General features: G+C 41.5%; 1 protein-coding gene across 1 annotated transcript in view; it reads left to right on the top strand.

Moving 5' to 3' along the window:
- Kcnab1 (potassium voltage-gated channel subfamily A member regulatory beta subunit 1) overlaps window positions 1-27,448 on the top strand; it is a 279,211-nt gene that overhangs the window by 181,646 nt on the left and 70,117 nt on the right. Inside the window, exons 3-7 of the mRNA XM_032898291.1 lie at window positions 9,309-9,346; window positions 13,894-13,973; window positions 15,766-15,810; window positions 18,280-18,324; window positions 20,884-20,927. Of these exons, the coding sequence (XP_032754182.1) occupies window positions 9,309-9,346; window positions 13,894-13,973; window positions 15,766-15,810; window positions 18,280-18,324; window positions 20,884-20,927 (252 nt within the window). The remainder of the gene's footprint in view (window positions 1-9,308; window positions 9,347-13,893; window positions 13,974-15,765; window positions 15,811-18,279; window positions 18,325-20,883; window positions 20,928-27,448) is intronic.

Raw genomic sequence — 27,448 nt, 5'->3', positions numbered from 1 at the left:
AAGAATGTCCCAAGAAGGCCTACATTCTGTGTTTGAGATCAATAGAAAGCTGTTAAAATAAAACTATAATGTTTATGTTCTTTGGTTTCTGTTTACCTGAATTTCTGGATTGCTGCCCATATCATATGCTGGGAAATTTCACTGTGTCACCATATAATCAGGACCGTGCTATTATAATATCATTGCCTTGATGCTGAAGCCTGGTTGGGAAAGCTAAGGCTAATAACAGCAGCTTGTCTCTAGAGGCCAGGTTTCCAGGAGCTATTCTGTGTTTCTCTCAGACATAAACTTTTCAATGCAGCCTATCATTTGGAAGGACAATGGCTCTTTGTTAATCAGTCTTCTTGTCACTGAAACCAAAAGCTGAATAGAAACAACTTGAGGAAGGTTGCACTTTGGCTCACGGTTTCAAAGCCGTAAAACCATGGTAGCTAAGAGGGAAATTCATGTCATGGAAACCAGAAAGCTTAGAAGTCAAAAACACACCTACAGAGCTTCCTTCATCAAGACCCTTCCTCATACATTTCATCACTACTCAATATCATCCTCACATGAATCCATCACAGGATCAGTACACTAACTATGGCACATGCTAAACATCTCCAGAAAACCCATCATAGACACACCCTGAAATGCCCTTCACTAATCTCCTAAGTGTCCTTTGACCTAATCAAGCAGATAATCAAGTTGACCATCAGACATTACATGGAACCTGTACTAAATTGAATCCAAAATTAAAGATAGATTACCCCTGGTTTTATGATTTAGAACTATTCCACTTTGTTCTTGATGTTGTGTTAAACTTCTGCATACAATTACTGAGAATGGAAAAGTTTCTATTATTTTGATAGAAATGCAAGAGTCTGCATAAAAAGTGTGTGTTATTCTATGGATGATGCAGAAATACCACACTTAACTTGGTAAAGCTATAAATGTTCTATTAAGAAAAGATTATACATATATTTTTAAAGTAAAATTATTAGCAGCAAGTATTTATAATTACCAATGAAGTAATGTTTATATGCAAGTTGATGAATCTACAAATGAACATAGGAACTGAATTAATCTAATTAAATATGGCAGAGAATGAGAATTATTTTAGGTTTTCAATCATATATATGTATATATATGTATATATTGTTTTAATTCTTTTATAGTTTAAGAATTTCTTAGCAAAAGCACATTTGTATTCCTGCTTCAGTAAGAATGTTGCACTATTCCTACTCTCTGAATACAAAATTTGCCTTTTAATAATATTTAATATCATGAACATCTGGTCATTCATGGCCCAGGGTAGGACCTTGAAAGGACTGTTGCAAAAACATTTTTCATCACTTTTAAAATTATTATCTTCTCATTTTTACCTAGATACTTTCCTTGCTTTTCAGGAAATTAAAATGTATTTCTTGGCAGATCTTAGCATCCACATGAATTCACACTTTTTTTTTTTTTTATGTTCAGAAACACTACGTTTTCAAAATTATTTCTTTGAATAATTTGAGGTAGAACACCTCTCTGAACTATCAGGTAACAGAGTTCTACCCGTACTAACTTGCTGTGAAAAAGCAGGATAGACCCCCAACAGAAACAAAAATACGTGTTTAAGCACAGACTATATTCAAGTGTGCAAAGAAATCTCACAAGGTAAAAAAAAAGCACTGACTATCCTAGTGGAAGGTCACATTTTGGTAGAAGATATTTAAAATATTTTAATTTGTTTTAAGAATCAAAAATGTTTTTATTTCTTACATCCTTTGTTATAAAGGTCATAAAGAATTTGTGTCTGCCCCACCCCTTTAACCCTCAGAACCTCAAACGCGCACACATTCTCAGAAGGTCAGAGGCCACTCTCCACAGACGCATTGCTAGCCAGGACTCCCTTCTGCTACAGGTTCCATTCCTGAGCAATCTGTCCCAAGACCCTTCCACAGCTATCATACATTGTCATTAGTCAGCCTTCAACCAGGTCTTGAGTTTTAATGAGTGTGTCAACTAAGAGTTGGGTCCCTTTTCTGTGTATGAGACTGGGGTATTGCTTACAGAACAGCAAAGCCCTTAGACAAACCCTGATTGAGGTGAAATTGAGAGAATGCCTAAGTGTGGAGGTGACTGGGAGGCATGGGAACAGATAAATGGCATTCTTCATCCACAGATGGACAATAAAGAAAAGAAGGATGTATAAAGCCTATCACAGTGAAGGTTTCCACTGGAGAGACATTTGGCAGACAGAAGGGTGTGAACAGGATGATGTTACAAACAGCAGATGTACAATCGGCTGGAATGGAGCTTGGGGTAGGTAGAGGGCTCAAGGCACATCACCCAAAATCAGCATGGGACTCTGGATAGTATGGCTTAAACAGCTTACCACTAATGAGCCCTGGAAAGTCACTGCTCTGACACTAAAATTCCCCATATGTAGAATAGGTGGTATTTTCAAACACCGTTGAGTTTTCCCACATGGATTAGAGCTGAAGATGCACCCAGAAGAGTCTAGACCACTGATTCTCAACCTTCCTAATGCTGCAGCCCTTTACTGCAGTTCTTCATGTTGTGGTGACCCTACCCCCAACTATAAAATTATTTTCATAATTTTATAGTTTACTATAATTTGCTACTTTATAACTGTAATTTTGCTGCTATTATGCATCATGATATAAATAAATATCTGTGTTTTCTGATGGTCTTAAGGTGACCCCTATAAAAGAGTCATTCAGTTCCCATCGGGTTCAAGACCCACAGATTGAGAACCGCTGATCAAGGGAAGCACACACACACACACACACACACACATACACACACACACACACACACACACACACACACACAGAGTGAATCCATGTGGCAGACACTGAGGACTTCTTTCTCATCTGACTGTAGTTTCTCATCTTACTACATTCCAAGTGGTAGACAAAGGATTTAAATGGTGTTTAGTCATTAAAAGTGTGTGTGTGTGTGTGTGTGTGTGTGTGTGTGTGTGTGTGTGTGTGTGTGTACTCTTTAACTGTAAATGGGAATACTACTTGCACCTCACCTACCTTGGAGACACGCTTTAACTCCGCATGGCCTTCACCACTTCCTTGTCTAGTTTTATTGCTATTTCAAGCTCTTTTGTAAAGTGCAGGTGTGAGAAGATGCCAGCCTCGCCCCCTGGGTGGTATTATTGGTTCTTGTAAGAAAAGGTAACCAAAATAAAAAGGCTTAGTTGATATCACATTTGTTAACTCTGGCCAGATGCTCATTAGCAACATACTAGGAGAGAGAGAGAGAGAGAGAGAGAGAGAGAGAGAGAGAGAGAGAGAGAGAGAGAGAGAGAGAGGCTGCAGCTTGTATCCAAAACTAATGGCCAAGCTCTGGGTAAAATGCTGACAGATGTGAGGCAAAATGAGGGGGGATTATGGGGGATGTTCCTGCATCATATGCAGGAGGTGCAGCCTTGAGCTGTGTCCCAGTCCTGCAATACAAGCCTGCATCTCTGCTGTGGCCACAGTAGGGCCTCTCAGTGGGACATGCCACATTCAGACCTCCTGACTACTTGTTAAAGACACAGGTAACTGGGATGCAGCTCAGATACAAATAATCAAAATCTCATCTCGGAGTGGTGCTTCTAGGAAATTCTAATGCTAACCTAAGATGGGGAGTGAATGGTGTCACTGAGGTAGAGACCTTTTCTTATGTTTCAGCATTCTTCTAAAAGACCTGTGCTGATTTTGCTTGTTTGTTTATTGCCACCAGCTGTTATCCTCCTAGTGAGTAGAAGACTCAGGACTCCAGCCCAGGCCTGCCTGAATACATTGCTTCCTCAGGAATGGGTATCTCCATTCTATACCCTTAAGTTGATGTAATGTGACAAGTATAAGAAGTGAATTTCTCGGTTGGGGATTTAGCTCAGTGGTAGAGCGCTTGCCTAGCAAGCGAAAGGCCCTGGGTTCAGTTCCCAGCTCTGACAAAAAGAAAAAAAAAAAAAAAAGAAGTGAATTCCTCAACCTTACCTTAACTACCTGTCTAGACATACCAGACCCATCACTAGAGACTTCTCCTCAGTCCACATTTCTAGGCCTAGAATTTCTGGGTTCTTTACTTTGTTTACTCTTGAATTAATGTATTTCTCTTCATGAATGAACAGAGTTCTTCCCACATCATCTTGTCATTAAAAGAATCATATTAAATAGCAAAACCACCTTAGCTCTTTTGGAGATGATATAGTAGAACATAAAACCATAGAATCAGAGACCCCTGACTATACGGCTGTTGCTCTATCATCCTTCAGCAAGAAGAACTGTGGCATCCCTTTCTTCAGTGATAGTTGGTACATCTTCCCACAGTGTCACCACTCCCTCTCACTGGAGTCCTGCAGCAAGGGAAAGGATTATCATAGGGCCGTTCTCCAGGAAAGAAAATGGCTATTGTACCTAGGGATGGTAGAAAGCATCTCAACCACTTAGAAACTAGACGAACTAATAAATCACTAATGGACATTATTCATCATTCCTCAATAAATCAAAGTACATATGCTTAGTAGGAAACTGACCCAGTACTTTGAAGACTAATGATAGTCAAAAGGCAATTCAGTTCAACCTAGCCAATGTTGACCAACCATCTACTAAGGCTCCACTTTCATTCTAGGGATTTGGAGAGTACGAGATGTGTGAAGAACGTGTGGGGGAAAGCAATCCCCTGAACAAAGTAACACAAATGTAGTAATAGCTAACTTTCCAAAAATGAAGCGCTATTTTGGGTTTTTTGTTTAGTTTTAGATAGATAGATAGATAGATAGATAGATAGATAGATAGATAGATAGATAGATAGAACGCTTTATAAGCTTGCTATCACTCTAATAACATATATGACACTAACTACTCATTTACCTCAGAGTTGTGAAGGTGCAAAGTCCAAGATTAGTGGGAGCAGGAAGTGGTGGGAGGTAGAGGGAGCAGTGAGCTTGACCTGGCCTCTATGAGGTCAATTTGTGGCAGCACATCATGACAGGAATACATGTCTGAATGAAAAAGTGACCTCATCTCAAATAAGAACAAAGAGACAGAAGAGCCAAACTTAGTCCTTTCATAACATCTTCCTCATGAGAGCTGCCAAGGGCTTACTTACCCCAGTGACCTATGACCTCCTATAGGCTCTACCTCTTAAAATTCCCACCACTTCCCAACAGCACCTGGCCAAACTCCCAAACTATAGCAATAATGTAAGCATACATCATGCATGTACTATTATATATTGATAATTTTAAGCTATTTGAAAATGAAATTATTTAACTATCACTGTTTTTTCATAATTCATTGCTGCTTTGGCCTAACATCTTTTCTTCTGTATGACAGTGTTCTTCTAGCTATCTGATTTTCACTGTGATGTATACAGCCTGACATTCTTTTTTTCTCTATTTATTTATCCACTTTACATCCAGATCCCAGCCCCCCCCCAATCCTCACACACACCCCCACCTCGAACAGCCCCTCCTTCCATCCCCTCTTTTCCTCCCAGAAATGGGAGGCCTCTCCTGGGTACCAACCCACCCTGGTACATCAACTCATTGCAGAACCAGAAACTTCCTCTCCCATTGAAGTCAGACAAAGCAGTCCAGTTAGGGGCAGGATCCACAGGTAGGAAACAGAGTCAGGGACAGGCCCTGTACCACTTGTTGGTTTTTGCTTTGTCTTGTTTTGTTTTTCTGATTCTTTTTGGAATAGAACTGATCCTAATTCTAGTGTCATCACATAGTGGTTGAATCACTGTATGTAAGCGTAGGCCGGCCTTCCCTTCCACTGAGGTGTACATACACTTCAGGCTTTCGGAGTTGGATTCAGTCTTCAATACTATCGGTAACTACTTAATAAAAGTGAGCTAAATGATGCTAGTTTATTTGCATAAAACTTGAAATCAGAGAACTTTTCAGAATCCAGTTTTGAACAACATTGTCTCAGAGGATGAATTTTAGGCTATAATTCTCATCCAGAAATAGATTGTTATTCCTCAGTAAGTGACTTCCCCAAGGTTTGTCAGGTCTGAGTGGAACAAATCATAAATATAGGCAAATATAGGTTCTGATGTAACGGTCTCTTGACTTGGAAGTTATAATTATATGATGGTACCGCAGCAATATACATTTGGTAGAAACCATACTTTGATTTTTGTTATGGCATTAGGGATGAAATCTAGGGTCCTGTGCATGCTGGTCTAGTACTGCCACAACTGGCTAACCCCCAAACTTTTGTATTTTGCATGTGAATTTTGATCCTTTCCTGGGACAGAATTTGCATTAAATACTGTCATGATGCTAGGCAGCAGCAGGTGGGGAAGCCTCCAGTCAGCTAACCTACCATGGAGGAAACTAGACTGCTGCTTAAGTTAGGATACTTGGCAAATGAGGCATGTGAAACATTAGGCTTATGATATTTGTAACACATGATAGATGTACCAGGCCATAACCTCTTTGTAAGTCAAGGAATGTTCCTGTAGAAAGATGTTCAAGTACAGATGATTTGTAAGGTCAGCAAGAAACTCAGGCTCAGGGAAATCTTCAGGACTCAGTAGAGATGGGTCTATTCCCATTGCTGACAGGAACAATTAAAAAAACAAGCAAACAAAAAAAAAATTGCTTTCACTGCACAGCACAAGCAACCCAGCAAATTCATTAAGCGCTGACCTAATTTTGCTTGAAGAGATAGAAGAATAGCTAATTTGTGGGATGAGTTACTGAACCCATGGTTTGTGCCATTTTAGTTCTTTGCCCAAAGCCATTTATAATGAATGAGAAAATTAAATGAGGGGCTCAGGTATAGCCCTCCTATGAAATAATGCCGTCTTTGGTCCTTGGCTTGTCAACCCCACCCACCTCAGGCAACACTGACTTTGACCAGTGTATACTCAGTTTCCAAATGATCTGAGACTTCCCCACATCACACAAGACAGCCATTCCTCATGTTTTTCTTTTCATGAGCCCCCATCCAAAAGTTCTTTGACCCCTTCAAACGTTCACTGTACCACAGTGTGCTGTCACCCATACCTGCTTTCTCATTTGGGACAATAGAAAGTGGCTCCAGTAACTTAACTCGTGCTGAATGTCTCATCCGCATACCTCACATGCGCTAGTTCAACCTTCTCAAATGTTTGTTCTCTGGACACACCCTTTCTGCTGAGTTCAAAGGACTCTTAGAAATCTGTAGTCTGTGGAAAGGTTTTGATGCGAAGCATTCTTTTTCTTCTCAATACAGAGCTGCATTTCACAGCATCTCACTTATTTAACTCCCATTCAAAACCAAACACTGCCATTTCCTCAGGCCATTAAGTTTTTCAAAGAACATCTTTTTTGTGTACAGTCACGGCTGTTTTTATTTTGGTGCCTCAGGATAGGATTTTTTTCCATTTGTTTGGAATATTCTTTGGGGGGATAAAAAGGCTATGTCAGTTTTTTTCTTAAAACACTAATTTTTTTACGTACAAGTTCATGCTCCTCTTATTTTTGCTGTAAGGAAAATGACAATAAACATATGGTATGAAGCAGTAACCATTTTACTTCAATGTTTAGAATACATGGGGAAACACAGGCGGTGGCAGGAGGGGAGGTTTTCATGAATTGGCATAGTCTTTCACAAAGGTACCCTCCCCTTTCTCAGCTTGGGGCATACCCACCTAGAAAGAATAGTGTCCTTTGTTGTCAATGTTGCTGAAAATCCAAAATTTTTCAGAAAAAAACAATTCCTCTGTGTTTACATGTCAGTAACTCATTCAAAATTTATTAACTACCAAGTTGGTCAATTGCATCCTAGTGAAGCAGAGTGACCCTGCAAGCTGAGGTCAGCTGCGGGCTGCCGTTTGCAACCTCTGCAGAGAGAAGCACACTCGGACGATCGTGTATTTACTGCCTCTATTTCAGTCTTGGAGAACAAAGACAAAGCATAATTCTATCACCATACGTCCGTGGGTATCACACTAACTTAGAGAGAGTCTAATTCAGCAGCGTGATACACTTGAAGGGACAACCTTCCCAAAGCCAAGCATGTCTGTGAAAGCTCGGGTTTCTTACTTGGTGTTGGCTGATGGGAGATTGCTCGTCTCTAAATGCAGATAATAAAATTGCCTTTTTGAGCCTGTCAGATGATTGAAGAAAAAGTCTTAGTATACTGTGTGCTGTAGGGGAAGCTGTGGCTATTAGAGAGGAATGAAGAACAAGCTGCCAGCAGCACGTCATTCATGCCCTGTAAACACCAACCTTGCCCGTGCCCTAACTGCATCCACTCATGTGTAGCTCTCCCTCTCTCCCCTTGTTTCACCCTGTGGCCTGATGGTCTATACTTAGCTCATCAGCACCTTCTAGCTTCTCCAAGCTCTTGTCTGTATCTGAAGTGCCAAATCCCTTACCTCTTCATTCCCTTTACTCCTGTAAGAGTCAACCAAGGTGTCTCCTTCTCTAGGAAGTCCTCCATGAATGTTTTCCCCCCAGGCCTATGGTAGAATGCTCTCCACCATACTGTCTTGAGTTCATCTCCGTTCGAGCATTGATCAAGATAACTGTTAACTATGAGCTAAAGACAGAAACCATAGCATTGCCTGTCTAAGTGCATGAGTATGATGTCATTGATATACTTAAGGTTTCCCCCCAAAGAAATGAATGAGGAAGGGATTGACTAAATAGGTTTGCTCCTGCTCAGTGTCTTGCTTTACACATGCTGCCAGCTTTATCCTCCTCCCTCTGCCTTCCCTGTCCTTGCCTTGGCTCCTGCCTCTACCTTCACCGCAAACCAACAGAGACTTCCCAGAGCAGAGCAGACAGAGAAGAAACATTAAAGGTCACCACCCAGGCCTTGTAAACAGAGCCTCACAGAATGTCTGAGGAGGTCCTCTTGAGAAGTAACAGAAAATACAAAACAAATTCTTGTTGGGGGCAAAGGCAAGAAGTCAAGGTCTTGCCCACTGTGGCTGTGTATACTTTCTTGTGCTTGCTGTCAGAATGGGCCTTTAACTGCAGCAGAGGAACTACATAGCACTGTGAGCTACATAGCACTGGCTCTTGTGCATTTGGTCCTATAGCAGAAACAAAGTCTCACATAGGCCAGGGCTGCCTGCCACAAGCATCCATGGTGGCTTGGAGAGGTACTCTGCTCCCAAAGGGTCATAGTACCTTTCTGGGATATGTAGGAGGTAGCCAGGGGAGGGGCAGAGGCCAGACAATAGGCGGCATGTACCCTCATCTAATTACATCGTGAACTACCTGCTTGATGCAAAAGTCTGCTCTTATTATATATAATCCTTTTTAAAAAATGGCTACAAATAACACACAAATATTTGTTCTCTTCCAGGAACATGGGTGACATTCGGAGGTCAAATTTCAGATGAGGTAAGCTGCTTTTAGCTTCTACAGTCCTAATGAAGAAAATGTGCAGTAGGAATTGTCTTTCCTTCCTACCACTTTTTCTTAGATTTGTATTTATATGTGTGTGTGTCTGTCTGTCTGTCTGTCTGTCTGTCTGTCTGTCTCTGTGTGTGTCTAACTGTACTGACCAGTCATTAGGTAAGATTAGTTTAGAAGCAGATCTTGGGTAACTGGCTGGATGACTCCAGTCAAGCATGGTTTTAGGGGGGCTGGCAGCAAAAGGTCTTTCAACAGCCAAACTCCCAGTAGCTAAGGAAGGAAGTCCTTTCTCCCCACAGGAGGACCCAGGTGCACATCAAAAGACATTATGACTGGCATCAGGTAGGGATGTATGGGGGTAGCACAGAGGCATATTCACAAGGAGTACAGCAAAGGCCACAGACACTATTAGGCTGAGTTCGCAGCCAGAGTCACCAGCCTGAACGTAACCTGCCACTTCCTGGTGCACTGTGTAGAAGGAAAAGGACAATGATGGCTGGCCTTGTGAGCAGATCTATTTCCCACCAAGTCTCTGATCTTCCCTTCATACTGTGTGTTCTTTGCTGTAGGGAGCCCATGACTGGGCATGCAGGACTGACCTCTGGGATGAACCATTTCAAAATTCCAATTCTCAAAATTGCACAATAAAGTTGTCATGAGTGGCTCCAGGGGCACTTACACAGATGCATACCCAACAGCTAGTGTCCTTCTGGAGAGCAGCTGTGAGAAGGTTCCAGCAGGGCTGTCCACAAAGAGGAACAAGGATGACTGGCCAAACCCAGTCACACTCACAATCCCACCTCCTCTCTAGAGGTAAAACTATAAGCCAATAGCAATGAATTTATCTCCCTGATCGTTCAGCTTTCTCTCAGACTTCCAGGTGCTCTCACTCAACTCAAAGCCGGTAAAAAAGAGGCACAATGCTCTAGGTACTGATTATCCATGCCACATCAGGAGAGTGTGAAGTCCCCATCCCTGAAGATTTTCAACATGCTGAATAGGTATTTATCAGGGATATTAACAAACTTAGGAACTTGAGCACATGTCTTTCGAATAAAATAAACTTGATATATGTTTTTCATATGAGCAATAACTTCTTAAAGGTAATAAGAGCATATTTAGCTCCAAAAGCACGAAATTGGGGGATTTATTCCATACTTTCTCACCTGTAATGGAGTTGAGGCAGCTTAGATAGCAGAAACCCTGCTCACATTAGCTTATCCAAGAAGAGAGCATGCAATTCGATGTTTAGGAAGAGAACATTCTCTCCACTTTATACAACCCTCTGTATCATCTTCCTCTTTCCAAACCAAGAATGAAATAACTACAGGAATACTTAAGACTCAAAACAAGCAAGGCAGAAGATCTGTTTCTAGAAATTCTATGAAGAAGGGAAAGGTGTCCTGAGAATCGTCTGTAGCACCTCATTAGTGTGAATCTCTCATTGTGAGAGGAAGGTCTCTCACAAGACCTGTCCTGGCCGTGTGGCTTACGGGCCATTAGGCCCTTGTTGAGGAAGTAGGGTCAACTTCCATGATGCCCTCAGGCTCCATGAGGGAGAAGGAGACCCCTTCATAGGATCCTTTGTAGTTTTCAGATAAGGAAACCAAAATCTGCAAAGGCCAAATGATTTGCCCACATTTATTTATTTATATAGTAAGAGGACATTCGAGAACTGTGTTCATATTCCACTACTGTGGCAAACAACCTCAAGAAATCAACTTTTAGGCAAGAGGGGTTTCCAATCCATATTCTTTTGGTTCTATTGACTTTGATGCGGTAGTAAGCCAGTACGTTATGGCTAAGTATGAACTAGAGGACAGGAAACCCCAGAAAGAGAAGAGAGCCAGGAGCCTACCATTTCCTACCACTAGGCCACGCCTCTTAAGGATTCTGCCGTCTACAAAAAAATGCTACAGACCAGGGACCAAATGCAAGAGATTCCTAAGACATTTCAGATCAAAAACTATATCAAGGCCTAAAATCAGTCTCTAGACTTAATTCAGTGTTTTTCTCATTATTCCACACGAGGTCTTCAGATCCTGTGATTGGGAAGGGTTTCTACTCTCAGTTGCTCCATTTCGAAACTTCTCCATAGATAAGATATAACTGTCACTTTCCTAATAATAATCCACCAATAGGCTATATGACATACCGTAATAATTTTTACTGTCCTCTAAAACAGGACAGTCAGAATGAGGGAGACTATATTTGCTTTACTTTTCAGCTCTCCTTTAAAATAATGTCTTAATATTATCAAGTTAAAAGGCGGTAACTGCTTTCTTGTGGGTAGTGCTATGGATGTGCCCTCTGGCCTACCCATGGTCTTGTGGGTAGTGCTAGTGGATGTGCCCACTGGCCTACCCATGGTCTTGTGGGTAGTGCTATGGATGTGCCCTCTGGCCTACCCATGGTCTTGTGGGTAGTGCTAGTGCATGTGCCCAGTGGCCTACCCATGGTCTTGTGGGTAGTGCTAGTGGATGTGCCCACTGCCCTACCCATGGTCTTGTGGGTAGTGCTATGGATGTGCCCTCTGGCCTACCCATGGTCTTGAGAGGCCAATTTTCAAAATACCAGGAACAGTCGAGATTAGAAATGCTGGTGAATGAGATTTCACCTCACACCAGTGAGAATGGCTAAGATCAAAAACTCAGGTGACAGCAAATGCTGGCGAGGATGTGGAGAAAGGGGAACACTCCTCCATTGTTGGTGGGATTGCAGACTGGTACAACCATTCTGGAAATCAGTCTGGAGGTTCCTCAGAAAATTGGACATTGAACTGCCTGAGGATCAGCTATACCTCTCCTGGGCATATACCCAAAAGATGCCCCAACATATAAAAATGACAAGTGCTCCACTATGTTCATCGCAGCCTTATTTATAATAGCCAGAAGCTGGAAAGAACCCAGATGCCCTTCAACAGAGGAATGGATACAGAAAATGTGGTACATCTACACAATGGAATACTACTCAGCTATCAAAAACAATGACTTTATGAAATTCGTAGGCAAATGGTTGGAACTGGAAAATATCATCCTGAGTGAGCTAACCCAATCACAGAAAGACATACATGGTATGTACTCATTGATAAGTGGCTATTAGCCCAAATGCTTGAATTACCCTAGATGCCTAGAACAAATGAAACTCAAGACGGATGATCAAAATGTGACTGCAGATCGCTCCTGAGAGACACAGCCAGAATACAGCAAATACAGAGGCGTATGCCAGCAGGAAACCACTGAACTGAGAACAGGACCCCTGTTGAAGGAATCAGAGAAAGAATTGGAAGAGCTTGAAGGAGCTCGAGACCCCATATATACAGCAATGCCAACCAACCAGAGCTTCCAGGGACTAAGCCACTACCCAAAGACTATACATGGACTGACCCTGGACTCTGACCTTGTAGGTAGCAATGAATATCCTAGTAAGAGCACCAGTGGAAGGGGAAGCCCTGGGTCCTGCTAAGACTGAACCCCTAGTGAACTAGACTGTTGGGGAGAGGGCAGCAATGGGGGAGGGTTGGGAGGGAACACCCATAAGGAAGGGGGGGGGGGGATGTTTACCGGAAACCGGAAAGGAATAACACTCGAAATGTATATAAGAAATACTCAAGTTAATATAATAAAAAAAAATAAAATAAAATAAAATAAAACAAAAAACAAAAAAAAAAAAAAAAAAGAAATGCTGGTGAAGCAACTTTAGCCCACAATCAAAGAATATAATGGAAAATCAATTGTCATTATGTGCGAAGTGGAAAAAGTTTTCAAACATCTAGCAAGCTAATCAGCAAAGTGGAGAAGGACTCCTCCACTGCTGTTCTCCACCATCCTCCTCTAGCTGTACGTCAGGCCGACCGTTGCAGGTAGCCCCCCCCTCCCTGGCACACTTCTCACTTGCACCGAGAGGCAGAGAGGATGGAGCGGGAGCTCTGATCCATTCCAGCTGAGCACAGAGGAGCTTGCTCCCTCCCCTGTGTTGACTCAGCAGCAGAGCATAGATGATGCTTATTGTTCCGCTCAACTGTGGGTGGCAGGAGCCTCACAACAGTCATGATTGCCTGGCCTGTGATTCATCAGCACAGTTGGCTCAGCCTTGAGGAAAGTCACAAGCTTTTAGGTCAGGAGTCATCCAACTGCCAGAAACTATTGGCTTGCAGAAAGGGGTTGAGAGACGGAGTCGGCTTCGGTACAAATGACCCACTTTATCAGCCAGATTAGATGTCACTGAGGGCGTTCTCAAACAAGGTCTTCCCAGCAGGGTTGGAAACACAGATCTGAGCCTCTCAGTGCTCCCTGGGCAATCAAACACACCCCCCAGGAGTGGGATTACAGCCTATGCTCAGTCTGAGGGTGGAAGGATCACCTGCCCTATGCTTTCTTCTCTTGTCTTCTTTCTCCTGTCACTCACAACAGCTGAGAAAAACAGAAGTGGCTAATGGAATCTCAGAGTGAAAGGAGGATAAAGGATTTAACATTGCTTCCCAGATAGGAAGATGCCTGGCATTTCTGACTGACCCGTGTATCACCTTGCAGGTTGCTGAACGACTGATGACAATTGCCTATGAGAGTGGAGTTAATCTCTTCGACACTGCGGAAGTGTATGCTGCTGGGAAGTAAGTCAGAACCAGTCTCTGTCCCTCACAAGGCATCTGTGGAACAAAGAGGGGGGTGTGCATTGGCAAGGAGGGGCTGCTCTTCTTGTACATGTGTCGGCAGGCATGTTCTTCCTCAACTCTATGCTGGTATTAATGAAAGTTGTGATTCCTTAATGATGCCAAGAAATCAACAACTTTTTCAAGAGGGCACTTCAGAGCCTACTCTGAAGACTGCAGTCTGCAGAGAGACCTTGCTGGTGGTGACAAGTAACTTCTAGAGACTTCCTTTGGTCCTGAGTGTTGACTTTGCACTGTAAACACAGCTTGCTAAATTAGAGCACATAACTGATATTCTGTCAGGCCAGATAGCCAAGCACATGTCACATAACTAGTACATTTTAGAATAGGTATGGAGCCCTGGTCTTCTGGAATGAACGTGGGTGTCCAGCGTCCATCAGTAAAGGAGGAAGACATCCATGGTGGAGTACAAGTACAGGCCAGCTGCCCTCTCTCAGGCCAGTTACAATAGAGCTGAGGCTTGCCCAGTCTGCTCCAAATAATCTCAGAGCTTTTTCTTACCTTGTATCTTCCTTCTCAAAGACATGTCTATGTTTAAGGATCATCAGAGGACTTGAGCATCCACATCCATGTTGTTTATAATGAATCCAAGAAAGGAAAGTAGAAGTTTCTGCATGCCCTCTTCTCTGGGGGTTTTCTCTGTTGAATCTTACTCAATACCAAACAGGCTAAAGCAGAGAAGGGGAATATAGTGACAGCAACTCCTACTCTGAGGGACAGTCATTTGAATCATTATTCACTGATGGCCACTCTGGAACTGAGGTAGGGTCCCAATAGCTAAGGTCACATGTAACATCAGCCAAACAAAGAGTAATGAAAAGATTCCAGTACCATCCTATGTCTGTCCATTTGGAGCATTTACTATAGCTGGCCTGCATCATGATTCCTTGGAGGTCGTGCCCTCAAATAAAAACTTTTGTTTACATCAAATAAAAGCTAGCAATGGCATCCAGACCCGGCTCAGCGATGAAGAAAGTGCTGACTGCATTACCTTCCCTGCTCCAATCTCTGGCAGCCCAACTGCTTCTCATGCTTAGTGTCTTACTGGGGGGGGCTATAAGAGAACATTTTGGTCTCCTCGATCTTGTTGAATCTGCCTGGGGCAGTGGAAGTGGGGATACTCTTAGGATGTCTTCAGTGCACCTTTCTACAACCCAACCTTAGGATCAGGAAAGGTATTTTGTAGTCTTTCCCTATCTCTTAGTCCTATGACAAACATTACTCAGTCCCTAGGACATTCTCATATGGACCACTACATCTGTAATCCTGGACTTGGGGACACCTGAATACACATGTAGATTCTTTCTTTTCTACCAAAATCAACTAAGAAACCAGGATTTTCTGTTAAAACAGTCTGACGCCTCTGGGCACAACTGAATTGTTCCAGCACAATATGGAAATAGGTGGTGTTGACTCTCACTGAACACCACCAAATGGGATATTTTTATGAGGGACCAAGCTGCCAGATGACTCTTCTGTTTCTTATGTCAGGACCACAGGCGGTCTCCTGCCAGTGCCAGCATTTGGCAGGTGCTTCTGGGATGCCTGGGAGCAGGATTCTGCGGGCACAAGCAGAAACAGGGGAGACCGTGCCACCAGCTGAGCGTGCTTCTATTTTGGGAATCTGTAGGCACTGCGATGAGAGTTCAAAAATGGGATGGCTCTGGTATTGGGTTGACTCTTGCTTTTCTGAGACACTGCATCCTAAGACATTGTCTGTTTCCCCTTTCAGGGCTGAGGTGATTCTGGGGAGCATCATCAAGAAGAAAGGCTGGAGGTACCACATCTACCATAACTGCTAGTTTGCCTTTTAAAGACTTACTGATTTGTACCAGCAAAGCAAAAAATAAAGTCATGTAGTACTAGAACAAAAGACTGTCCAAAAATTAATCAACACTCGGTAAAGAAATAATCTACAGTAGTTTGGAAATAAATACCAGAGAATTCATTATTTGTGCTTCAAATTTTACATAGCCATTGATTACAGGGAATCACGTGGTTGAACAGAGAAAACAGGACTGACTGCTCATGAGATTATTTGTGCATAATAAACATGGCATTTTCATAGCTTTAGCTGTACTTGTAATTAGTGAAGAAAGCAAGTGACAGGGAACTATCTAGACACAGATTTATGTTCACCACTCGTTTTATTAGCACTCTCTTGCTAAGATGAAAAAGCCTGTGGCATAATTGCCTAGAACTTTCTCATCTGGATACAGTTGACAATATCTGTCCTGGATGCTAGGTGCTATGACTTCTAAATGTTCAGAAAAGTATCTGCTTTCCTTCAGGGCTCTAAGAAACTCAAAGAATGAGCTCACCCATCCCTTCCACCAACTCTGTACCCAAATCAAGTGGTAATGAGGGTTGTGTGGCATTTTGGGGCTGCCATGCAACACATCAGAGTAAGACCAACAGCTAGATGAAGACTGCCCCATACCTGCATAAGGAGAAGCAGTTGTTTTCCCTCAGCAAGCATTGACCCATCCTCCTCAATTGCAGACCCCATCATACACACCTTGTGGAAAATAGACAACTATGAATATTTCACCAGCCACCTTTCAGCCTAGTGAATAACAGCTCAAGCTATGACTGTGCTATGGGAAGTTTATAGGATTCACATTTGCCTCCGAGAGGAAGAGGTGACTGGTGAGAAGTCAAACCATGCCATACTAGCACGGAGCTTACAGAAGTAGTTCAACTAGCTGGCTTGGCTCCTGGTCCTTGAGCTGTCACCTGCTAGCTGCATTGTCCAGAGAAAGTAATTTTACTTCCCTGAGCCTCGATTGCCCTAACTGTAAAATGGCTAATGAGGTGCCATGCTGAGGAAGGGAGAGGAAGGCAAAACCTTTGGGAGAATTCTGTCTTCCCATGTTACACTCACATTATCAATCCCCACCCAGAACAGTCGCTTGCTACTTACACACAGATGCTAATGTGGACACCCTCATAGGCAGACAGTTCTGTATAGAGTCTGACTTCCATGTTTGGATAGGATGTACAGCTTTAGCATAATATTTTATCTGGATAATCAAAAGGGCTCCTGTTCATCTTTTATACTATTTCAAGAAAATTTTGGAAGATACAAAGTGCTGGCTGAAGAAAACTAGGCTCCCCTTTGCAGGTTATTAATCATCATAGATAGCAAAAGATAGATGCATTAATCTGAGAAGTACATAGCCGTTTTGGAGATGCTCAGGACCTTCCATTTCTATAACTCAAATTACTTTTCAGGGAATTGGTGGGATGGGGTTGCTGAAATTTTAAATAAACTTTTCTTTTGGCCACCAAGTTGTCAGAACTGAACCTACCATTCCCCACTCGTCATCATTAACTACACCTGTAGAGGTAATGCATGCCCCTACAGCTTGAGGTCTCACCGTCTCTGCAGGTGACAGAATTACACATGCCTGGCATTGCAAATAATCCTAAATTTTGAATATCAAAATATTTTATTCTAAACGGAAGTGTACTGAACTCTCTCTGCCTCACAAGTTTAAATTCCTGTAGTTCTCAAAGGACAGCTCATCATGATCACAACATGAGAAGCTGCATTTGCTGCCCTTGCTGTCCTTGAATGGGGCTTTTGAGAGGGTAACAAGTTTGCTGACGTGATTTCCACACTTCATTCCTTTAAAGAAACACGATAGGACCTTTGGTAAAGGATTTAAACGTTTACTGACTATCTCATCATTCATATTTCTATGCAGTCAGACATTTCTCACTGCCTGTGAATGTGATGATTGCATAAGGTTGTAACCCAGAGCCACTTGGGCCCATGGTCCTTGGCAGAGAGAAGGCTTCCTCCCAGGAAAGGTTCACAGGCAATCAACATTATGCCAGGTTCTAAATAAGTGTTAATTAGTGGCTGCTCTTTTGAGCAACCAAAGCAACTCATCCTGTAAGTCACCTATGTTCACAAGCACCATTTCTGACCTCCAAGATCACCTCCCACTCAGTACTCATGGCAACACCATTTACCAACATGCTGGGCAGCCCTCCTCCTTCAGGGTCTCCTGCAAAACCTGGTTCCCTTCAGTCCCTTCTAGGATCTGACTTCAAGTCATTACTCTCCAGCTTCCCTTGTTCTTACATTTCGGTGCTGTAAATTTAGAACTCCATCTCTGTCTTCTTTTTAATGTGAGGCACTGTCACAAATCCTTCTGGTGCTATAATCATAACATGATTCAGTCCATCAAAAACCCACAAATTATTCACTATATTTCTGTGTCTGTTTGATGTACAGGAGGTCCAGCTTGGTCATCACAACCAAACTCTACTGGGGTGGAAAGTAAGTTAAATACCTTTCTTTTTTTTTTTTTATTTTCTATGAGCTAGGAAATGACTGGCAATACCTGATTTTTTTTCCTTGTTTTTTGTTCATTTGTTTTGTTTTTTGTTTGTTTGTTTTATAGCAACCAATTCACAGTGAACTCATTAAAATTGATTAGCCCATGGATTTTTTTCTAATGCTAAATAAATAGTAATTATCTCAGAACTACATTTTAGCAGAGTATTCCCACAGGAATTTAACATATGGCAGGTGGTCTCTTGTTACTAAATGATTCGTGTGGATTTGTCAGTGTCCAACTTAGAACCATTTCCAAAAGAGAGTTCAAAATTCAGGAAAAGAAAATAAAGCATCAGAAAAGAAAATCTCCTCGAATCTGCCAAAACTCAAAAGATTTCCACAGAACACAAAGATAAAAATACCTTGTCTGCCTCAGTGTTCAAGTTTCTGATCATCTCTGCAAAGGGTTCTGAGAAAGCTGATCAAAAAGACCGTCTCATTGGGGAATAACAGAAGCTATGCCCGTGTCACTCAGCAGCAGGACAATGAAAAAGCAGCCCTCTGTGTGTCGCTTGATGCAGAACAAATGCACAGGCTGAGCTGGCTTCTCTGAACCAGCCTGTTCGTGCTTGAACTGGTTGTTTACATTATTCAGCAAGAACCAGGGAACTGGCTGTTTTTACCAAACATGTAAGAAAACAACAAGCCAGTCCTTATATCAGAGCAATGGTTGGCTTGGTGCTTCTTGGAGAAATCTTAGAGATATTGGGATCTTAATAATAATAACAAGCCAGAAACATGCAAAACCTCATTTACCACCCTGTAATAAACAAGGGAGTATTGGCAGAAGTCTTGTGAATGTTTGTTTGATTTTGTTTGTGCTATTTCTTGTTGTCATTGTTACCATTGGTTTGCCTTTTAAAATGGGAGGCCCAGGCTAGTTTTTCAGGAAGAGTCCAATCACAGTGCATATGTATACACACGTGCCCATAGTGCTATGATCCTTGAGCTTGCTAATAATAAGAAGGCATAAGATGAAATTTAGATCTTTAGTCCTTCTGTCCTCCTTTTAGGTAATATTGAACCTGTAAGAAATTTAGGTGTCCAGTTTCTGTAATTTGACTTATGGTATCCTTGATTCCTATGTTTGCAATGGTACCTAATACCTTGCCTTGAGAGTACAAATGATTACGAAATGAGACCAGACGCAAGAGCCACTATGCAACAGAGCTGCATTTGATTCTGACTGGGGTACTTGTAAAAGACTCAGAATGGGTACGTTAAAAAGGGGAACGGCGGCTGACATGTTTTTAAGAGAAGCTGTCCAACAGCCAGAATACAGCAAATACAGAGGTGAATGCCAGCAGCAAACCACTGAACTGAGAATGGGACCCCCGTTGAAGGAATCAGAGAAAGAACTGGAAGAGCTTGAAGGGGCTTGAGACCCCATATGTACAACAATGCCAAGCAACCAGAGCTTCCAGGGACTAAGCCACTACCTAAAGACTATATACATGGACTGACCCTGGACTCTGACCTCATAGGTAGCAATGAATATCCTAGTAAGAGCACCAGTGGAAGGGGAAGCCCTGGGTCCTGCTAAGACTGAACCCCCAGTGAACTAGACTGTCGGGGGGAGGGCGGCAATGGGGGAGGGTGGGAGGGAACACCCATAAGGAAGGGGGGAGGAAGGGGATGTTTGCCCGAAACCGGAAAGGGAATAACACTCGAAATGTACATAAGAAATACTCAAGTTAATAAAAAAAAAAAAAAAAAAGAAAGAAAGAAAATATAAATCAGCCTCACAAAAGTGTTTCACTTTGTAAATAAAAGTCATGTGAATTATTTTATATCTTTTTCCATTACATGGAACAAAACAAACAAAAAAATAAAGTATTCTTCAAAAATTTTCAATGCTAAAAAAAAAAAAAAGACAGAGAAGCTGTCCAAAGTACTGATGCTGAAGGAAGGCTTCGTTGGTACTTTACAACTCAACCACCACATCCTTTCTACTTGTTCAGACTTCAGGGTTTTTCTAGAATGACAGAGGCTCTATCATCAAGGCTTTGTTCTGTCCCCTTGGATGCTAGTTTAAGAAAAGTTTGTTGCAATTTTTTAACCATTTTTAAATTATTTTCAATATGAACAGTTGCCTTCAAATTTGCCTCATGTAAAAATTTACTATCAGTGGTGTGGTCACCATAGAGTAAACCTATAAACTTATGCCTAGAGTGTTTTTCTTCTCTACATTGGTTAGGGACAAAGCTAGAATATTGAGTTGTGCGTTGTGTTCTCTAATGAAAGTGTATACGATGGCTGGTTGATAGCTTAGCCCAGAGCTGAATAATATCAACATACTGGCCACATCTCTTAGGTATCTACACGTGGGGTATTGCCTACCAGCTTTCTCTCTTCTGCCAGTGGTGCAGAAGTTGCTGAAAAAATGCTTTAAAACTTAGCAGTGCAAGTTAAGAAAGAATGATTGTTGTTCTGCATTTTGAAACAATTTTTAGAAAATAAAACAGCATTCCCGAGTCAAAATTCTCTGTTATGTTGCAGAGCCGAAACAGAAAGAGGATTGTCAAGAAAGCACATCATTGAAGGTAAGTGCTACTGTTTCCAGTTTATTTTAGTTTGTGGGCCCCTGTTTCAAGTAAGGTATCAGTAACGTAGGTTCAAAGCACATATGTTCTCTGCATATATTTGTGGATGAATGGCTTGGTATTCTAATGGGAATCCTAACATTGGGGACCAGGGCTGTCCCTGACTCTTTTGACTACTTGTGGGACCTTTTTCCTCCTACTGAGTTGCCTTGTCCAGCCTTGATGTGATGGCATGTGCCTAGTCTTATGCTTGTTATGCAGTGTTTGACTAATGTCCCTGAGAGGGCTGCTCTTTTCTGAGGGGAAGTGGGGTGGGGAGAAGAGGCTGGAGGAAGGAGAGAGGGGGAAACTGCTGCCAGGATGTAATATTTGAGAGAAGAGTAAAAATATGGGAAGAAAAAGGTCATTTATGAAAAGAGCAAACCATTAATCAACATTCTTCTTGGGGTGGAGCTCAGGGAATATAGAGATGCATGAAGAATTAGGAACCAACAAGGACAAGAAGGGTTGGGCATGGCTCGGGTTCAATCCTAGTAACACACACACACACACACACACACACACACACACACTCCAAGATTTTTATATCTTTATATTAATGATTAATTATTAAGGCAGAGACTTTCTCTTTCTTTGGAAATAATTTCATTCATGAAATCTCAACAATATCAAAACTTAAAAAATAATAATAAAGCCATCATCACCACTGCCACCCTACTGCCTGTTTCATTCTCTCCTCCATTTTGACAGTATGGTACTCATCCTGCACTAACATGCTCATCTGACTGGCAGCACACCCATTTAAATGGGCACATCTCTCAATACTTACCAGTTTTTTTTTTTTTTATTAACTTGAATATTTCTTATATACATTTGAGTGTTATTCCCTTTCCCGGTTTCCGGGCAAACATCCCCTTCCCTCCCCCTTCCTTATGGGTGTTCCCTCCCCACCCCTCCCCCATTGCTGCCCTCCCCGACAGTCTAGTTCACTGGGGGTTCATTCTTAGCAGGACCCAGGGCTTCCCCTTCCACTGGTGCTCTTACTAGGATATTCATTGCTACCTATGAGGTCAGAGTCCAGGGTCAGTCCATGTATAGTCTTTAGGTAGTAGCTTAGTCCCTGGAAGCTCTGGTGGCTTGGCATTGTTGTACATATAGGGTCTCGAGCCCCTTCAAGCTCTTCCAGTTCTTTCTCTGATTCCTTCAACGGGGGTCCTATTCTCAGTTCAGAGGTTTGCTGCTGACATTCGCCTCTGTATTTGCTGTATTCTAGCTGTGTCTCTCAGGAGCGATCTACACTTCTGCACTTCTTTGCTTCATCCATCTTGTCTAATTGGGTGGCTGTATATATATGGGCCACATGTGGGGCAGGCTCTGAATGGATGTTCCTTCAGTCTCTGTTTTAATCTTTGCCTCTCTCTTCCCTGCCAAGGGTATTCTTGTTCCCCTTTTAAAGAAGGAGTGAAGCATTCACATTTTGATCATCCGTCTTGAGTTTCATTTGTTCTAGGCATCTAGGGTAATTCAGGCATTTGGGCTAATAGCCACTTATCAATGAGTGCATACCATGTATGTCTTTCTGTGATTGGGTTAGCTCACTCAGGATGATATTTTCCAGTTCCAACCATTTGCCTACAAATTTCATAAACTTCGTTGTTTTTTTGATAGCTGAGTAATATTCCATTGTGTAGATATACCACATTTTCTGTATCCATTCCTCTGTTGAAGGGCATCTGGGTTCTTTCCAGCTTCTGGCTATTATAAATAAGGCTGCGATGAACATAGTGGAGCACGTGTCTTTTTTATATGTTGGGGCATCTTTTGGGTATATGCCCAAGAGAGGGATAGCTGGATCCTCAGGCAGTTTAATGTCCAATTTTCTGAGGAACCTCCAGACTGATTTCCAGAATGGTTGTACCAGTCTGCAATCCCACCAACAATGGAGGAGTGTTCCTCTTTCTCCACATCCTCGCCAGCATTTGCTGTCACCTGAGTTTTTGATCTTAGCCATTCTCACTGGTGTGAGGTGAAATCTCAGGGTTGTTTTGATTTGCATTTCCCTGATGACTAAAGATGTTGAACATTTCTTTAGGTGTTTCTCAGCCATTCGGCATTCCTCAGCTGTGAATTCTTTGTTTTAGCTCTGAACCCCATTTTTAATAGGGTTATTTGTCTCCCTCTTGGTCTAACTTTTTGAGTTCTTTGTATATTTTGGATATAAGGCCTCTATCTGTTGTAGGATTGGTAAAGATCTTTTCCCAATCTGTTGGTTGCCGCTTTGTCCTAACCACAGTGTCCTTTGCCTTACAGAAGCTTTGCAGTTTTATGAGATCCCATTTGTCGATTCTTGATCTTAGAGCATAAGCCATTGGTGTTTTGTTCAGGAAATTTTTTCCAGTGCCCATGTGTTCCAGATGCTTCCTAGTTTTTCTTCTATTAGTTTGAGTGTGTCTGGTTTGATGTGGAGGTCCTTGATCCACTTGGACTTAAGCTTTGTACAGGGTGATAAGCATGGATCGATCTGCATTCTTCTACATGTTGACCTCCAGTTGAACCAGCACCATTTGCTGAAAATGCTATCTTTTTTCCATTGGATGGATTTGGCTCCTTTGTCAAAAATCAAGTGACCATAGGTGTGTGGGTTCATTTCTGGGTCTTCAATTCTGTTCCATTGGTCTATCTGTCTGTCTCTGTACCAATACCATGCAGTTTTTATCACTATTGCTCTGTAATACTGCTTGAGTTCAGGGATAGTGATTCCCCCTGAAGTCCTTTTATTGTTGAGGATAGTTTTAGCTATCCTGGGTTTTTTGTTATTCCAGATGAATTTGCAAATTGTTCTGTCTAACTCTTTGAAGAATTGGATTGGTATTTTGATGGGGATTGCATTGAATCTGTAGATCGCTTTTGGTAAAATGGCCATTTTTACTATATTAATCCTGCCAATCCATGAGCATGGGAGATCTTTCCACCTTCTGAGGTCTTCTTCAATTTCTTTCTTCAGTGTCTTGAAGTTCTTATTGTACAGATCTTTTACTTGCTTGGTTAAAGTCACACCGAGGTATTTTATATTATTTGGGTCTATTATGAAGGGGTGTCGTTTCCCTAATTTCTTTCTCGGCTTGTTTCTCTTTTGTGTAGAGGAAGGCTACTGATTTATTTGAGTTAATTTTATACCCAGCCACTTTGCTGAAGTTGTTTATCAGCTTTAGTAGTTCTCTGTGGAACTTTTGGCATCACTTAAATATACTATCATATCATCTGCAAATAGTGATATTTTGACTTCTTCTTTTCCGATCTGTATCCCCTTGATCTCCTTTTGTTGTCTGATTGCTCTGGCTAGAACTTCAAGAACTATATTGAATAAGTAGGGAGAGAGTGGGCAGCCTTGTCTAGTCCCTGATTTAAGTGGGATTGCTTCAAGTTTCTCTCCATTTAGTTTAATGTTAGCAACTGGTTTGCTGTATATGGCTTTTACTATGTTTAGGTATGGGCCTTGTATTCTATTCTTTCCAGGACTTTTTATCATGAAGGGGTGTTGAATTTTGTCAAATGCTTTCTCAGCATCTAATGAAATGATCATGTGGTTTTGTTCTTTCAGTTTGTTTATATAATGGATCACGTTGATGGTTTTCCGTATATTAAACCATCCCTGCATGCCTGGGATGAAGCCTACTTGATCATGGTGGATGATTGTTTTGATGTGCTCTTGATTGGTTTGCCAGAATTTTGTTGAGTATTTTTTAAGTCAATGTTCATAAGGGAAATTGGTCTGAAGTTCTCTTTCTTTGTTGGGTCTTTGTGTGGTTTAGGTATAAGAGTAATTGTGGCTTCATAGAAGGAATTCGGAAGTGCTCCATCTGTTTCAATTTTGTGGAATAGTTTGGATAATATTGGTATGAGGTCTCCTATGAAGGTCTGATAGAATTCTGCACTAAACCCGTCTGGACCTGGGCTCTTTTGGTTGGGAGACCTTTAATGACTGCTTCTATTTCCTTAGGAGTTATGGGGTTGTTTAACTGGTTTATCTGTTCCTGATTTAACTTCGGTACCTGGTATCTGTCTAGGAAATTGTCCATTTCCTGTAGATTTTCAAGTTTTGTTGAATATAGGCTTTTATAGTAAGATCTGATGATTTTTTGAATTTCCTCTGAATCTGTAGTTATGTCTCCTTTTCATTTCTGATTTTGTTAATTTGGACACACTCTCTGTGTCCTCTCGTTAATCTGGCTGGGGTTTATCTATCTTGTTGATTTTCTCAAAGAACCAACTTTTGGTTCTGTTGATTCTTTCTATGGTCCTTTTTGTTTCTACTTGGTTGATTTCAGCTCTGAGTTTGATTATTTCCTGCCTTCTACTCCTCCTGGGTGTATTTGCTTCTTTTTGTTCTAGAGCTTTTAGGTGTGCTGTCAAGCTGCTGACATATGCTCTTTCCTGTTTCTTTCTGCAGGCACTCAAGCGCTATGAGTTTTCCTCTTAGCACAGCTTTCATTGTGTCCCATAAGTTTGGGTATGTTGTACCTTCATTTTCATTAAATTCTAAAAGTTTTTAATTTCTTTCTTTATTTCTTCCTTGACCAGGTTATCATTGAGTAGAGCATTGTTCAGTTTCCACGTATATGTGGGCATTCTTCCCTTATTGTTATTGAAGACCAGCTTTAGGCCGTGGTGGTCCGATAGCACGCATGGGATTATTTCTATCTTTCTGTATCTGTTGAGGCCTGTTTTTTGACCAATTATATGGTCAATTTTGGAGAAAGTACCATGAGGAGCTGAGAAGAAGGTATATCCTTTTGCTTTAGGGTAGAAACGTTCTATAAATATCCGTTAAGTCCATTTGGCTCATGACTTCTCTTAGTCTGTCTCGTCTCTGTTTAATTTCTGTTTCCATGATCTGTCCATTGATGAGAGTGGGTGTTGAAATCTCCACTATTATTGTGTGAGGTGCAATGTGTGTTTTGAGCTTTAGTAAGGTTTCTTTTCGTTTATGTAGGTGCCTTGTATTTGGGGCATAGATATTTAGGATTGAGAGTTCATCTTGGTGGATTTTTCCTTTGATGAATATAAAGTGTCCTTCCTTATCTTTTTTGATGACTTTTAGTTGGAAATTGATTTTATTTGATATTAGAATGGCTACTCCAGCTTGCTTCTTCCGACCATTTGCTTGGAAAGTTGTTTCCCAGCCTTTCACTCTGAGGTAGTGTCTGTCTTTGTCTCTGAGGTGTGTTTCCTGTAGGCAGCAGAATGCAGGGTCCTCGTTAAGTATCCAGTTTGTTAATCTATGTCTTTTTATTGGGGAGTTGAGGCCATTGATGTTGAGAGATATTAAGGAATAGTGATTATTGCTTCCTGTTATATTCATATTTGGATGTGAGGTTGTGTTTGTGTGCTTTTCTTCTCTTTGTTTTGTTGCCAAGACGATTAGTTTCTTGCCTCTTCTTGGGTATAGCTTGCCTCCTTATGTTGGGCTTTACCATTTATTATCCTTTGTAGTGCTGGATTTGTAGAAAGATATTGTGTAAATTTGGTTTTGTCATGGAATATCTTGGTTTCTCCATCTATGTTAATTGAGAGTTTTGCAGGATACAGTAGCCTGGGCTGGCATTTGTGTTCTCTTAGGGTCTGTATGACATCAGTCCAGGATCTTCTGGCCTTCATAGTTTCTGGCGAGAAGTCTGGTGTGATTCTGATAGGTCTGCCTTTATATGTTACTTGACCTTTTTCCCTTACTGCTTTTAATATTCTTTCTTTATTTTGAGCGTTTAGTGTTTTGACTATTATGTGACGGGAGGTGTTTCTTTTCTGGTCCAATCTATTTGGAGTTCTGTAGGCTTCTTGTATGCCTATGGGTATCTCTTTTTTTAGGTTAGGAAGTTTTCTTCTATGATTTTGTTGAAGATATTTACTGGTCCTTTGAGCTGGGAGTCTTCACTCTCTTCTATACCTATTATCCTTAGGTTTGATCTTCTCATTGAGTCCTGGATTTCCTGTATGTTTTGGACCAGTAGCTTTTTCCGCTTTTACATTATCTTTGACAGTTGAGTCAATGATTTCTATGGAATCTTCTGCTCCTGAGATTCTCTCTTCCATCTCTTGTATTCTGTTGGTGAAGCTTGTATCTACAGCTCCTTGTCTCTTCTTTTGGTTTTTCTATATCCAGGGTTATTTCCATGTGTTCTTTCTTGATTGCTTCTATTTCCATTTTAATTCCTTCAACTGTTTGATTGTGTTTTCCTGGAATTCTTTCAGGGATTTTTTGCGATTCCTCTCTGTAGGCTTCTACTTGTTTATTAATGTTTTCCTGTGTTTCTCTAAGGGAGTTCTTCACGTCTTTCTTGAAGTCCTCCAGCATCATGATCAAATATGATTTTGAAACTAGATCTTGCTTTTCTGGTGTGTTTGGATATTCCATGTTTGTTTTGGTGGGAGAATTGGGTTCCGATGATGTCATGTAGTCTTGGTTTCTGTTGCTTGGGTTCCTGCGCTTGCCTCTCGCCATCAGATTATCTCTAGTGTTACTT

Source organism: Rattus rattus, chromosome 3 (assembly GCF_011064425.1).
Source record: "Rattus rattus isolate New Zealand chromosome 3, Rrattus_CSIRO_v1, whole genome shotgun sequence".
Classification (NCBI taxonomy): domain Eukaryota; kingdom Metazoa; phylum Chordata; class Mammalia; order Rodentia; family Muridae; genus Rattus; species Rattus rattus.
The sequence above is the reverse complement of the archived record's forward strand: the minus strand, read 5'-3'. Positions and strand labels throughout refer to the sequence as shown.